Source organism: Telopea speciosissima, chromosome 6, assembly GCF_018873765.1.
Source record: "Telopea speciosissima isolate NSW1024214 ecotype Mountain lineage chromosome 6, Tspe_v1, whole genome shotgun sequence".
Lineage (NCBI taxonomy): Eukaryota > Viridiplantae > Streptophyta > Magnoliopsida > Proteales > Proteaceae > Telopea > Telopea speciosissima.
The window spans coordinates 53,963,995-53,978,899 of NC_057921.1; the positions used below are offsets into that span (position 1 = coordinate 53,963,995).

Sequence of the window (14,905 nt, forward strand, 5' to 3'; positions counted from 1 at the left end):
TGCCCAGCCTTAGGGGGTTTCCAAACATGCTCTTCTACCAGTCCTGCTGTGTGTGTGTGGTTTTGCTGTTGTGCTGCTGGATCACACGCTGCAAGTTCAAAATACCCTTTCTGAGCTTTGTTTATGACTTCTACTGGGGACCAATCCTTATTGTTGAACACCAAGTCATTACGAGCAAGCCACAACTGCCAAATATTGAAGGAGACTCGGCTTAGTAACTGCTTACCATCCTTCTTCGAGGGAAATTGGAATTGGTCCCAGACCTGCAGCAGTCTTGCTAAAGTAGGAGACTCATTCCTAGGCACCACAAAGGAGATGTCGCTACCGAACCACACTGCCCTTGCGAAAGGGCAGTCAAGGACAATGTGGTCAGCAGTTTCAATGGCACATCCACATCTCTTGCAACTAGGGTCCTGGTTCATCTGACGCTTCAGCATATTCTCCCCCGACGACAAACCATTCGCACAGATCTTCCACATGAACGATCGAATTTTAGGTAGCGTTTGACAACCCCACAGTCTTTTCCATGTTGGTGCTATGGTCTTCCAGGCATGGTTAGCAATAGAGGACTCAACACTTTGTCTACTGTCTCTTTGGTTGGTCAGGAAATGATACGCTGAGGATACAGAGTAAACTCCTTTCTTGTTGCCTCCCCATTTAAGTCTGTCCGGACTTGGTGTAAAAGGAAGTTTGATCTTAATGATCGCATCCACTTCCCTGGGAGAGAACAACTGCCGAAGTGTGTCCATCTTCCACTCATGGTTGTCTGCATCAATTAGTTCTGATACTGTATAAAGCTCACAATTACTTGGCTTCTCCGTAGTGATTCTGAAAGTTGGAAGGGTAGGAACCCAATTATGCTCCCATATTCTTATCTGGTCACCAGTACCCACTTGCCAACATAGCCCATCCACCAAAACTTTTCGGCCCATTAGTAAGCTTTTCCAAGCCCATGAAGGGCGATTACCCACCTTCGCTTCCAAGAAGCTTGAATGAGGGAAATAAATTGCTTTGATGAACCGCGCCCATAACGAGTCTGGATTGGACCACAGTCTCCAAGCAACCTTAGAGAGAAGAGCATGATAATGTAAAATTGGATCTCGAAACCCCAGACCTCCTCTTTCCTTGGATCTACAAAGCCGAGTCCAAGACACCCAATGTGTCTTTCGTTCCTCCTCCTTCTGCCCCCAAAAGAAATTTGTAACCATCTTTCTAACTGCATTGTGGTGTGATGCCGGAAGTGAAAAGTGTGTCGCAGCATAAGTAGCCATCGAAGAGGCCACTGATTTGATGAGAGTTTCTTTCCCAGCAGCTGAAAGCAACCTATGTTTCCACCCGTGAATTTTCTTTGCCACTCTGTTCCCCACCTCCTTAAACAGGTCCGACTTCTTCACCCCAAAGTCCAAAGGGAGCCCCAAGTACTTGGCCGGCCCATTTCCAATTTTAACTTTCAAAGTCCTGGATATCCACTTCTTACATCTCTGAGGAGTATTTGGACTAAAGAAAGTAGACGACTTTTGCAAATTGACATCCTGTCCGCTAGCACCACAGTACACCATCAGACACACTTTCATTTTCTGAATTTGTTGCATCTTGATCTCTAAGAACAGCAAACAATCATCAGCAACCAACAAATGTGAAATTGGGGGTGCTCTATGTTGAACAGATATGCCTCTGATGTGGTGTTGATCTTCATTGGAGTGAATCAAAGCACTTAATACCTGAGAACACAGTATACAAATGAAAGGAGAGAGGGGGTCTCCTTGTCTAATTCCCCTAGTAGGGGTGAAGGATCCTTTCTCTACCCCATTTATAAGTAAAGTATAGGTCACTGTGGAAATACAGGTCATAATCAGCCTAACCCACCGGTTACAAAAACCCATTTTAAAGAGGGTTGCCTCAATAAAATTCCATTCAAGGCGGTCATAAGCTTTACTCATGTCTAGCTTAAGTACCATATACTTCTTTTTTCCTTTTTTCTGATGATTTATCTAATGAAATAATTCATGAGCAACAAAAATATTATCGGAGATAAGCCGATCAGGGACAAAAGCTGACTGGTGGGGGGAGATGGTACCTTGGAGGTGGTCCTTGAGCCAACTCGCCAGCACCTTAGAGATAACTCGGACTGCAACATTGCTGAGACTGATAGGATGATGGTGTTCTGGCACCTCTGGATTAGTCACCTTAGGAAGAAGGCATACATATGTTCTATTAAGCTCCTTTGGTAGTGCTCCCATATTAAAGAAATTCGAAACTAGCTGAAAGATGTCTCGACCAGTGATATCATTCATTTTCTGGTAGAAAATTGGTGAAAAACCATCTGGACCCGAAGATTTGAGGGGTCCCATTGCTTTACTGCTTTATAGGTCATGAACACCATGATGCTTTACTACTTGAATTGAATGTAGATGGAATGAAGCTTGTTGGTATGGTACTTAGAAAATGGGCAAGAGATCTCTACTTGGTCGCATGGTCTCAACACAAGCGTCTGGGTCAATGAAGGAGTATGCCTGGGTATCTACCCAGGGGACAGAGGCGTCATTTCATGGTGCTGTATGAGAGGGCATGGAAAACACCACCAAGTAGAGATCTTTTTCCCTTAGAAAAATTTAAGAAAAATGGTGTAATTTAAGGCTATGCCTTGCAAACTAAAGAATTCTTTTACTTAGTTTTTGGTCATGTTGTTTAATTTTCTGTTGGTATGATCCATGAGTGGAAATGTTCATCCCGAAAAGCAACAAATAAGATGGAAGAGATAAATTGACTAATAGTAAGGGATTAGCCCTAATCCATGCCTTAAATAAATTGGTCAAACCTTTTTCGATTTATTCAAATAAATGGTCAAGGTTGACATGAATAATTTTCATCTCCAATTCGCGGGCACCTCCAATTCCTCAAATTCCCTTAATAGGGGGGAGTGGACCCCACCTTGGGCAGTTTTTTTTGCAGGGGTAGGGTGGTCATTTCCACCCCCATGTGAGGAATTGGAGGAATTGGAGGGGGCAATGAATTGGAGGGGATAACGATCCAGGTTGACATAAAAAAATAAATAAAGATTACAAAGGAGTGCAAATTCATCCTTTCATATGCGGATATTTTCCACCAATATAAGAAAGAATCGAAATCCTCTACTTCCGCCTGCCTGGTACTGCAGTGTGTGCCTCACACACAAGCAAGGCGGAAAATGACGCCTTACCCTTGCCCGAGCACCTTGCTCGAGCTGGGGTAAGGCGGTATTTTTCACGTTGCTTGTGTGTGGGGCGCACGACAGTACCAGGCAGGTGGAAATAGAGGATCAAGACTCTATAAGAAAATAGTGTAACCTCACAAAAACTGCAACTGACAACTTCAGGAAGGCATTAGCCCTAATCCATGCCTTAAACAAACTGGTCAAAACCGTCACCATCTAATTTAATAAATGGTCAAGGTTGACATAAAAAAAAAACAAGGAGTGTCTAAATGACACCTCTATTGGTGTATTTAGAACTTAATACCTTTATTTATTGCCCCTTGTCTTATTCGTAAAAAACATTTATTGTAGGTTTTAATTAGGATAAATCTATCATTTCGCATATGAACTACCATAAATGACTTTCAATTAAATTTTTTTTTTTCACCTCATGCATTAAATAACTTTTGAAATAAGACAAGTGACAAAAAAAGTAAAATTACAAATCTAAACCCAAGACAACTCTCGATTTAGGAACGTGGTGTTTGGGAAAGGGACAGTTACAACAAAACAAATGTTTCTCACACCATGGCTTTGACCCACACCATGGCTTTGACCCAAGTTTGGCTTCACCACAACCTTGGATCATTAGTTAGGGACTTGGGTAGAACTCATCCTCAGAAGCTAGCCGTTAAGGAGAGGATGCCCAAGTACCTCTAAACTCCCCATAATTCTTATTCATATTCGATGTAAGACTATTTTTTCTGCCTTCTATGTGGAACCCAACAGAATTGTCCGAGTTTTTAGTTGGAACAATAGTTAACAAAAACAGGAACAATAAAAAAATGAAAACGAACAATACAGGTTTTAAACAGTAAACACAGTAAAAAAGGAAAATCGATGGTATGAATTTTAAACATTTATATTTATAAAAAAAAAAAAACGCTGTTCAAAACAACTGTAACATCCAAAATTAATCCATATATATTCTAAAATTCACTGTAAGTTTCAAAACATGTCATCTTATATCATTCAATATCAATTCCAAATTCATACACCATAATGTTAAAAGTTGAGCGATGTAACTTGGCTTTGGTGTTGCTCATTGTTGTCAACACAACCAACACACTCATGGTGTGATGCATGCTTCGTTGGAGTTGGGAGTCATTGCTTTAGAAGCCCTTTTTCAATAGATGCATTAGTTTGTAGCTCAATTTCAGGATATATGCATTGACCTTGAGTTATAAATGATTTAATGGGAAATGTAGCCTTTCAAATCATCTTTATGTCAGTAAAAAAATCAGATCGATTAGAGTTTGGAAGAGGGAGATATGATCAATTAAGTAAATCATTGATCAACAAGTCCAAGGTATTGAAAAACGAAAACGTGTTCAAAAGAGAATGCTCCTCATTTGGCCTTTTTCCTATATGTTTGAAAAACAAGGCAAAACTTATTTAAAACAGGAAAAACCGAGACCGCGATTTTGTGAAGCCAATAATCTTTGTGGGCCTATATTTACAATTCTCCCACTTTCCCTCTATTTTGAGTTTTGAGAGGTACCGGCAAAAATGGAAGACAACTCGGAGGGGAGAATTAATTCCTTATTTTTTCACACGTGGTACCATTCAATTGGTTCGTAATCTGAGATAAGATAAGATAAGATATCCTCAAAATTGAATATCTGCAAACTGTTGTCTTTGTCTATACTATTGATATCGCAACGCAGAAGTTCCTTGCCTCTTGCAATCTGCAAAAGGATCTCTCCCAGTGTGTCTGCGTGTGAATCATGGATACTGATAAGGCATAAATCACATCACCAATCGGAAGCTGCCACGTGGCCGAACCGAGGATAGTCCGATAACCGAACCGAGCCGTGCGGAGTCGGGCCGACCCCCCCACCGACAGATCTGGCATTCTGTCTCCTATGTGCCGAGCACCCGCACTGTAGGCCGCCCAAATCGGCCATCGACTCCGAGCCGACCTCACGACTGTCAACCGAGGCCGAGCTCCGAGGCCGACCACTGTGGCCGAGCTCCAAGGCCGAGCCCTCCACAAAAGCCATCGTAACGGTTAGCCGGGAATCGCGGAGCCACTTTAGCACAATCCGAGAATCGCAAGATAAGGATTGAGCCACAATCCTTTCCCGATACGGAATCACACTTAGATATGGACTCTTACCTTAACGGGAGTCCGACCCCGAAAATAACTCTCCATTCCACGCAACGGGATAGAGTCTTCCAAGAGAAGAACTCCTACCATACTAGGACTCCTCCAACCGCCTCATCTCCCTCTATAAATACTCAGGTATGAAGCTCAAACGCCCATCTCACTTTTACTAGCTGTTACGCTGTCGCATTGGAGACCTGACTTGAGTGTCGAAGATTCCTAGGCCAGAGCCACACCGGCTCTCTAGCGCTCACTCGATTTTTGCAGGCTCATCCGTGGGCGAACCGGGCACAGGAGGTTTTCACACGCAACAAATACCTCCATAAACTCAATACTAGAATGGGTTCCCACATATGTAATCGATCCTATAACAGATAGGTTTCGGGTCTTTCATAACCTTAGGGAGAACATTGAAGAACTAAAAAGGACAGCAGAGAAGCTGGAGGGGAGAAGGAAGGACCAACAAGGAGAACTAGAAGAAGCAAAGAAGCAGGAAGGGGTTGAAGCATCAGATGCAATTCGTTGGTTCAGTCAAGTCAATGACGATCTATCCAACGCCAACTACCTACGAACGGAGTATGCGCAAAGAAATGGATCATTTTCAATCTTCTTCTTCTGGTCACGCTATCAGCTGAGTAGAAGGGCTTCCAAACTCAAGAGAGATGTTGAAAAGTTGTATGAAGAAGACCCCAAATCTGGTTGGACCGCAGCTCCTCTAACGAAGAAAGAGAGGAAGCTGGTCTTGGTTTCCATAGAGGGCCAAACAACAACAGAGAACTCGAGGATGAGGATAAGTATGTTGTTGTTGGGTTGTACGGTATGAGAGGGATTAGGAAAACAAACAGTATATATTTTCTGAAGAATACTTTTTGAAGAATTGATTCAAATGTAATGTTAATACAAATTGCCCAAAACTTGGGTTTGGGAAATTTGCTAGGATGATTTGAGAACAAAACTATCTTGTCTTTTCAAAAGAATGAAATATTTATTGATATTAGATGACATGTGGAAGCTTGTTGATCTTCATGAAATGTACATTTAATTTGTGAGGATGATTTGAGAACAAAAATGTTTTGCCTTTTCTAAAGCAAGAAATATATGTTGATATTAGACATGTGGAAACCTGTTGATTTTCATGAGATGTACTGCCTGTTGATCTTCATGAAATGTACATTCTTGTGCCAAACAAGGGAGTGCACCATAGTAGATAGATAAAAGTAATCCGGGAAATATTGTATTGAGGTCATGCTAAAAAGGGAAAACTACAACCAATTATGAGCTATGAGATTTTTATTAAATACAACAATCTCATTTGTGGCCAAGTTATATGGCTCCTGATTTGGAATCTTCATGTGCCACCTTAGACTCCATACATTACCTATAACGCTTATAAATACTGTATTGATCTGGGAAGAAATTATGTTTGGAATTTGATTTCTTTCTCATTCCCACTTTGAATGTAGACTCATCCAGTAGCTAATGTGCCCTGATGCACCCCAAAGCCAGCCCCCAGCAGTCCAATGCGCACTTGACGCACTGACGTGCTTGAGAGGATCCAGATTCCTACTTGGAGGGCGCTTATGGATAGCCTATTTACAAAAGGACCAGATGATAAGTAGGATGGTTGGTGTAAGCCTTTTTTGTTGCTTTTGTTGGGTTGGAATTGAAACCCGGAATTATATGTACTTTGAATGTCATTGACAGTTTGGGGAGATGTTATAAAACTGTTCCCAGACTAGAAGGCAACAACAAAACATTGTTGATAGAATTCTTGGATTCGAAATGAGTTTGGTGGAGATGATTCTATCGTTTTGGTTGGGAAATTAGTTTTTGTTCCACTGTTAACCAGCTTTGGCATGAGAGGCATTCCTGATTGTCTAGGACCAAGACAAAGACATGCCCCCAGCTTGTGTTAGATATCAAGAGAGATGTTCTGCAAAGGATCACACCTATTATTATTACTATTATTTTGGGTTCTCGAAGCTCAGGGATTTGTTTTATGTGTACAGAGAAATATTAAAAAAATTTCCATTAGATCCTATTCCAAGCTAGCAACTGATATTCAAGAAGGAAGAGCTCACAGTTCTTGGGCGGTGCTGCATTTGAAGAGTGCAATTGTGTATCTGGTTAAAGACTACAGTGGGTTAATCAACCGGTGGATTATATGGCTTCTTTGAAATTGGAGATTAATGAGACTATTCTTTATCCTTCTGATTTCCCTTGCTGGTCTTTGCAGTCTTTTAAAAAATGATGCTGACCAATATATTAAATAGAGAATGTATATCCTTTTTCAATCAATTAAGTTACATTTACCTGTCAAAAAAAAAAAAAACATCTAAAAATAGAGGGTCCACGCACAATCCCAATCCCTATCCCTAGCGCATACTTGTTGGACATTTCTTCTTCTTTTTTTTTCCTGGATGCTACCACACCCACTAGGGGGCCGGGCTATCAGATTGGGTACCCAAGAGCAAACCCAAACAGAGGTGGGGAGGGGAGGGCGGTTGGGAGTTGGGAGTTGGGAGGGGTGAGGCACGTACAAGCAGGCCTCATTGTGTGGGAGGGGCTCTTGAACTTGAGACCAAGAAGACCCTCAGCCTTGAAAACTACCTCCAGGGCACAACCAACTGCACGAGGCAGTTGTCCACACATTGCTTCATTAGTGCATGAATGAATGTTCAAAATAAGAAACGAAACTATACTATAATACCATGATGGGTCTGAATAAATCAATTTTTTCTTTCGGGTGGGGATCTCAGCACCATGAAGTTGTCTTATCTGATGAATGGCTGCAGAGAACTTCACTCCTTTCTGTATACTAATGTTGGGTAGACTGGATTCCACATGTTGTTCTTTACAAATGTCAGAATTTCCTCCTGTATTCATGAGAGAAAAGAGTCAGGTAACGGTTGTCAATAGCCAAAACCCAATTTTTAATCCCCGCTTCCAGAAGGAAAAAGTTTCCTACAGGGGCAATGTGGGAGATATTCCCACACAGGCTGATTATATGGCCATATAAACGAATGAGTTCTTCATTCTAACCGTTGGATGGCGTACGGGAATTCAATAAATACTTGGAAGCAAGCTAGAGCTAGCTTAAATCAACGAATGAATGAAAAGGAACCCCCATGCAAGGACAGGTTGGTTTGAGGACCCGATGGTCAAAGGAAAGGGAAGGTCCTGATTCCGGCATGGAGCCGTATGACGTGAATGTGTCACATACAAGGCCACATGTTAAATCAAAATTGGTTTCCATTACAATTGTATAGTTCACCAATTTGGGGGGTTTCCCCTGTTTTCATTCAATAATCCCTTGCAAATAGATTATATTTTCCTAGATCTTTCAAAACAACATACTTAATATGGAGAAGTCAGATATGCCTGAAAAGTAATCCATGACTCAATAATGATTCTGACATGTGCACTGTTTTTGGTCCTGCCACATTTCTGCAATTCCAACCACATCTCCATCCCCCCCCCCCCCCAAACATAAGGAAAAAAATGGTCTTTTCACACTGTTGGTATGGGAAACCCTACCACTTTCTACAGTGGAATATCCTTTGTCAAAATGGTATGTTACAGAAATTCTATGCTCATGGCACTTTGCTTACTCTTCCAAATTCAAAACCCAAATCCTTACTTTTCCATTCCTAAAAACATGTTTGTAATCCCTCTATCCCACAGTGACCGTGCCTCTCGAAAAAACAGAAAGTACAAGGGGGCAGTAATGGTATTAAAAATAACGTCACTTTTCAATTATGCCCTCCACTAATTATTCGAAATCTGTTAAATGAGTTGTGGCAATCAATGCAAGGGATCATTCAGAAAAAAATTAATAAAAAAGTTAATACCTGATTTGAAGGAGGAACAAAAAATCTAGGACAGCTCGAAATGGAAAGGAGTATCTTTACAGGATAGGGGGTTCTTGAATTAGTGACTGCTTCTTCCAACCCGCCACCCCCCCCCTAAATTTGTTTTGCATGCTATATTCCTCAGTTGGCGAAGATTGCTATACATATTATCATAGCCTAGGGATAATCCAGATATAGTGACAAAGTAATTCCATTAAGTGGCAACACAATAATGTAAGATTAACTGCATTCAACAACAACAATATTATTTATTTGTATTCAATTCATGCCAAGAATTCTTTGTTCTTTCTTTTTGTAGTTAGAATTTTTATTTTAAATAATCATACTTTTAACCCTTTTTTTTTTTTAAAACAAAAAATTTGAAATTTTTTAATCATAATATTTGTGTGACTACTTTATTTTTTTAGTTTTTAACTTTTACATTGGGTTTATGTTGCTATATTTTCTTTATCTTGGGTAGTCACTAATAATTTAACCCCAAGCCCACCCCCACGGCCCACCCTAACCCTCCTTCACAGCCCGCATCCTTCTTCACTTACAACCTACCCATCATCCAACCCCCAGCCCATCTCTACCAAAAATCATACCCCAACCCTCTTCCCTTTCCCTTCTCCTCCAACCCAACCCCCTCTCCCGCTCCTCTTCGGAACCCCTTATCTCTCCTTTTGACCCCATCCACCCCCACCCCCTTTTGTCTCCTCCCTTGTCCCCCCCTCCCCTACTCAGCTCACCTTATCCGCTAAACTTCACTCCTTCCTTCCTGGGGTGGCACTACCCCTCCCCTCCCGTCGGCCCTTAGTGCGCAGCCCAGCTCTCGCCTATGCCCGCAGGCGACATAGGAGCACCCCTCCCAGGATCGAGTAGCCTCCTTCTCCTCTGTTCCCATGTTATTTGGTTTTATTTGGAATGTTCGTGGCCTCAACTCCTTGGCCAAACATCTTGAGCTCCGCTCCTTCATCAAATCCTCCAACTCCTCCTTTTGTGGTCTTCTCGAGACTCGTGTTCTCCAGGAAAACGCTCCCCGCATTGCTTCCTCCATCGCCCCCTCCTGGTCTTTCCTATCCAAATACACCCACCCGCCTTTTGGTCGGATTTGGATCCTCTGGGATCCATCCAAACTCCACATCTCCCTCTCTCACTCCTCTTCTCAATTTGTTCACCTTCGTCTCTCGTTTCACTATTCCCCCTCTCCCTTTATTACTGTGGTTTATGCTTTCAACCAGGCCATCGACCGTCTCCCTCTCTTGACTGATCTCTCCCTCCTTAAGCCCGGTTTTGACTCTCTTCCTTGGGGAATTGGAGGGGACTTCAATGTAGTTCGCTCCCATCTTGAAAAACAAGGCGGTAGGCCTATTGATCTCTCGGCAGTTGACCCCTTCAATGACTGCTTAGAGGATCTTGGTCTTGAGGATCTCAGGTGGTCAGGTTCCCCCCTTACTTGGCATAACCGTCGTGTTGGCCCTGACCGCATCACCTGCAAGCTTGACCGTTTTCTTGTCAATGAAGCCTGGCTCTCCTCTCTCCCCTACTCCCATGCATCCTTTCTTGTTCAAGGCCTTTCCGACCACTACCCCTGCCTCATCTCCCTCCAGCCTTATTCCTCGTTTGGCCCCAAACCTTTCAAGTTCTTTGACATGTGGACTTCCCATCCCCTCTATCTGCCTACCGTCAAGAAAGCCTGGCATCTTCCGGTCTCTTCTCACTCTCTCCCTCTGGTCGCTAGCTCGAAAGCTCAGAAATACCAAATCTGCCCTCCGAAGGTGGAACCTCTCCACCTTTGGTAATATCCCCTCCAGGCTCTCTTCCTGTCGTTCTGATCTTTCCCTGATCCAATTCAAGCTCCAGTCTGACCCTCTTAACCCTACTTATGCCATTGACGAGAAGCGCCTCTCCGAAGAGCTTTCCTCTCTCGCCCTCGCTGAGGAAAGCTTTCTTCGTCAGAAATCTCATTCCAAATGGCTGGAACTTGGCGATTCGAATTTTGCTTATTTCCACTGCTCCCTTAAAGCCAGGCAGAACTCGAACTCCATCACCCTCCTCCTCGCTCCTAATGGGGCCTCTCTCACCTCTCCCTCTGAAATCAAAGAAGCTGCCTCCTCTTTCTTCTCCACTCTTTTCAACCCTTCCCTTCCCTCCCCCCTTCCCCTATTCCCTCGGCTCTCATTAATAAGTTTATCCCCCCCTCCCTCTTCAATTCCCTCATTGCCATCCCCTCTGATGATGAAATTTCCCTTGCTGTCCTCTCCCATAAGTCTAACAAGGCCCCGGGCCCTGATGGCTTCAGTAAGGGCCTCTTCCTCAGTTGCTGGGGAATCCTTTAAAGGAGAGGTTTTCAAAGCCATCCGCAGCTTCTTCTTCAAGCTTGGTCAGCTTGCTCAGATTAACCAAACCTTCATTTGCCTTAGCCCTAAAAAGGACGGGGCTACTTCTCTGACTGACTTTCGGCCCATCTCCCTTTGTAATCTCATCTACAAGTTCATTGCCAAGATTCTTTCCAATCGGATCAAGGCGGTCATTCCCTCCCTTGTTAGCCCTAACCAGTCGGCCTTCAGCTCCGGCCGGAGCATTGCAGACAACATCATCCTCTGCTTTGAGATCGCTAGAGGCTTTGACCTCAAATCTCACTCCCCGGCGGCTCTCTTAAAAATCGATCTCCACAAAGCATTTGACTCCATCCGTTGGGATTTCATCTGTGATGTGCTCTCCCTCATGGGCTTCCCCCCTGTTTTCATTCGCTGGATTTATGCCTGCATCTCCTCCCCCTCCTTCTCTGTTCTGGTAAATGGTTCTCCCGCTGGCTTTTTCCGCTCCAGTGTCGGAATCCGACAAGGATGCCCCCTCTCCCCTTTCCTCTTCTCCCTTGCCCTGGAAGTCCTCTCCAGAAGCCTCCAAACCAAAATCGATCTCCACCTCATCTCCCCTCTTCCAAAATGTAAGCACATCAACCTCTCTCATCTGGTCTTTGCTGATGATCTGATGATCTTCTCTAAGGCATCCCATTCCTCCATCTCGGAAATCATGGACTCGCTCCATCTCTTTGAGTCTCTTTCCGGCCTCCGTGTCAACCTCCTCAAATCCAAAATCTTTCTCTCTGGTATCTCGGACTCTTCTAAAGAATCCCTTCGCCTCTTAATAGGTTTCTCCATCGGCTCCCTTCCTGTCATCTACCTTGGTCTTCCCCTTATCCCAGCCAGGCTCTTGAGCCACCATTGTACCCCCATGCTCGATAACATTCGAAAGCGTCTCCAGCTTTGGAAAGGTAAGCCGCTTTCCTACGCTGGAAGACTCGAATGTATCCATTCGGTCCTCCAAGCTACCTACATCTACTAGACTGGCATCTTCTGCATCCCTAAATCCACCATCCGGGCCATTGAGCGCATCTTATGCAACTTCCTTTGGAAGGGTAGTGACACTCAGGTTTCTCCACCCAGTTAGCTGGAAATCTATCTGTCTCCCCAAATCTGAGGGTGGTCTTGGCCTTCTTCGCATTCGTGACTCCAACACAGCGGGCATTCTTAAGCTTCTTTGGAGAATCTCTTCCTGCTAGGATTCTATCTGGGTTTCCTAGGTTCACTCTTATCTCCTCAATCTGACTCCATCTGGACTGTCCACATCCATGCCGACTCCTCTTGAATTTGGCGCAAGATCCTCTCCCTCCGTTCTTTAGCCCTCCGTGGCATCTCCTCCTCCATCGCTGATGGCAACTCCACCTCTCTCTGGCTAGATCCTTGGCACCCCTTAGGTATCCTCTTTAATCTTCTTGGCCCTAGAGCCATCTACTCCTTTGGCCTCCCCAAGGCCGCCCAGGTCTCATCCCTCATCTCCTCTGGTTCTTGGTCCCCCAACCCCTCCCTCAACCCAGAAATCGTCTCCCAAATCTGGGCAACCCTCCCCCCGTTTATGCAAACCCCCTCCCCCTGTGCGGATAAGGTCCTCTGGCTTCCCTCCCCCTCTGGTACCTTCTCCTCCTCGTCTGCTTGGAACTTCTCTAGAGACCCTAGCCCCTCTGTCCCCTGGCACAACCTAGTCTAGTTCAAAGGCCACATCCCCCGCCATAGCCTAACTGTCTGGAGAGCCCTCCGTCTTTGCCTGCCTACCCAAGCCTTCCTTATCCACCGCACCATCCCAGCCCCCCCCTCCTGCAACCTTTGTTGGATCGGCCGTGAAGATACCCCTCATCTCTTCTTTGACTACCCATTTACCTCCACCATTTGGAAAAAGGCCTTATCCTCCATCTGGCCGCGTAGCAGAAGGATCAGATGCTTTGCCCGTGAATGGCTTTGGCTGCTCAACACCTTTGCAAGGAACTCCATTTGTGACACTATTGGGAAGTTGGTATTTAGCGCCACTATTCACCATATCTGGATGGAGAGGAATCTCAGGAGATGGACTTCCAACTCTAGATCTTTTGATGTGATTTGGAAAGCCATCTCCTTTGATGTGTCCTCCAAGATCAGCTGTATCCATTAGAGGCCCTCATCGGACACCCCTAGGAACCGTCATATTGTGACTTTTTGGGGCCTTGATAATGCCCTTTTGCGGTCCTCCTCCTCTGCGTAGGCTGGAGGATCGTCCCCCCCTTTTTTTTATTCTTCTTTCTTTTTTCTCTCTCTCCCCCCCCCCTCTCTCTTTTCTCTTTTCCCTATTGTTCTTTGGTCCCTCGGTTCTTTCTTCCCTGCCCCCTCTTGGGGTTCGGTAAAATACTTATTTACCAAAAAAAAAATTTAACCCCAAGAATTATTTTCTCTCATGTTTATCCCTTCTATTTTTCATTTCTCATCTCATTCCCCATCCCCTCTTTTTTCTTTTAGGCCTCAGTTTTCTTTACTTTGTTTTGTTTGGATCCATGTACCCGACCCCATTAAGTTGGGATAAAGACTGAGTTTGTTGTTGTTGTTTATCCCTTCTATTCATTTATATTTTGGTTTATTCTGTACATTTCATGTGGTTCAACTAATATCATCAATGCAAAAGGCCCTTGGCAATCATCACATTATCAACATATCATGAGTAAAAGAAAGAGTTAAATCATGATATTGATGATGAAGATACCTCACTTAGTTTTTGGAGTTCTCGGCCATCCATGTCACGGTATCCCTCAGCTAGATCCTCTCTTATAGCTTCTTTCACCACGGCTGCAGCTACTTCTATTGTTATATCACGTATGCTGCGATGTACCAAATCAGGTAATATCATATGCACTTTTGTCACAGGTAAATGACGGATAATAGGTATACTGCAAAATAGAATGAGATGATATACCTAGATATTGAAGGATATATGATCCCTTTGAGAACATCTTCTTCTTTCATATATGCAGCTAAGCTGTGATCAAAAAATGCAAAGGCAAACTTAAAAGATTGAAATGGATCATTTCCCAAAATGGTTTGGTCAGGATTGAGTCATATCTGAGGATTACCATTCTGCTGCAACCTGTAGCATGCCATCAGAGATGGTGCGTGAGCCAGATAGAAGAGTACCCAGCCCAATCCTGCATATGATCAGATAGACGGACAGTTCAAGCCCAGGAAAGCTGACCTTCTGAATATAAACAAATAAATAAACACCAACCCTGGAAAGAGGTACATGTTGTTTCCCTGGTTGCTGTGGCCTATTCGACCATTTCCTGAGACAATTCATGGGCAAAGAGCCCACATCATCAAATAATTATGACTTGATTGCAAAATGTTGTAG

General features: G+C 43.8%; 1 protein-coding gene and 1 long non-coding RNA gene across 2 annotated transcripts in view; one reads left to right on the forward strand and one right to left on the reverse strand.

Annotated features, from left to right (window-relative positions):
* The window catches only part of LOC122664436, an 87,191-nt gene that overhangs the window by 61,671 nt on the left and 10,615 nt on the right, over positions 1 to 14,905 (forward strand). The gene's annotated exons all lie outside the window — the stretch shown is intronic.
* LOC122664431 (NAD-dependent malic enzyme 62 kDa isoform, mitochondrial-like) overlaps positions 8,090 to 14,905 on the reverse strand; it is a 56,227-nt gene continuing 49,411 nt past the window's right edge. The window contains exons 15-19 of the mRNA XM_043860242.1: positions 14,783 to 14,837; positions 14,631 to 14,702; positions 14,474 to 14,536; positions 14,264 to 14,378; positions 8,090 to 8,215 (exon numbers count right to left, since the gene is read on the reverse strand). Coding sequence (XP_043716177.1) covers positions 8,141 to 8,215; positions 14,264 to 14,378; positions 14,474 to 14,536; positions 14,631 to 14,702; positions 14,783 to 14,837 — 380 coding nt within the window. The 3' untranslated portion in view covers positions 8,090 to 8,140. The remainder of the gene's footprint in view (positions 8,216 to 14,263; positions 14,379 to 14,473; positions 14,537 to 14,630; positions 14,703 to 14,782; positions 14,838 to 14,905) is intronic.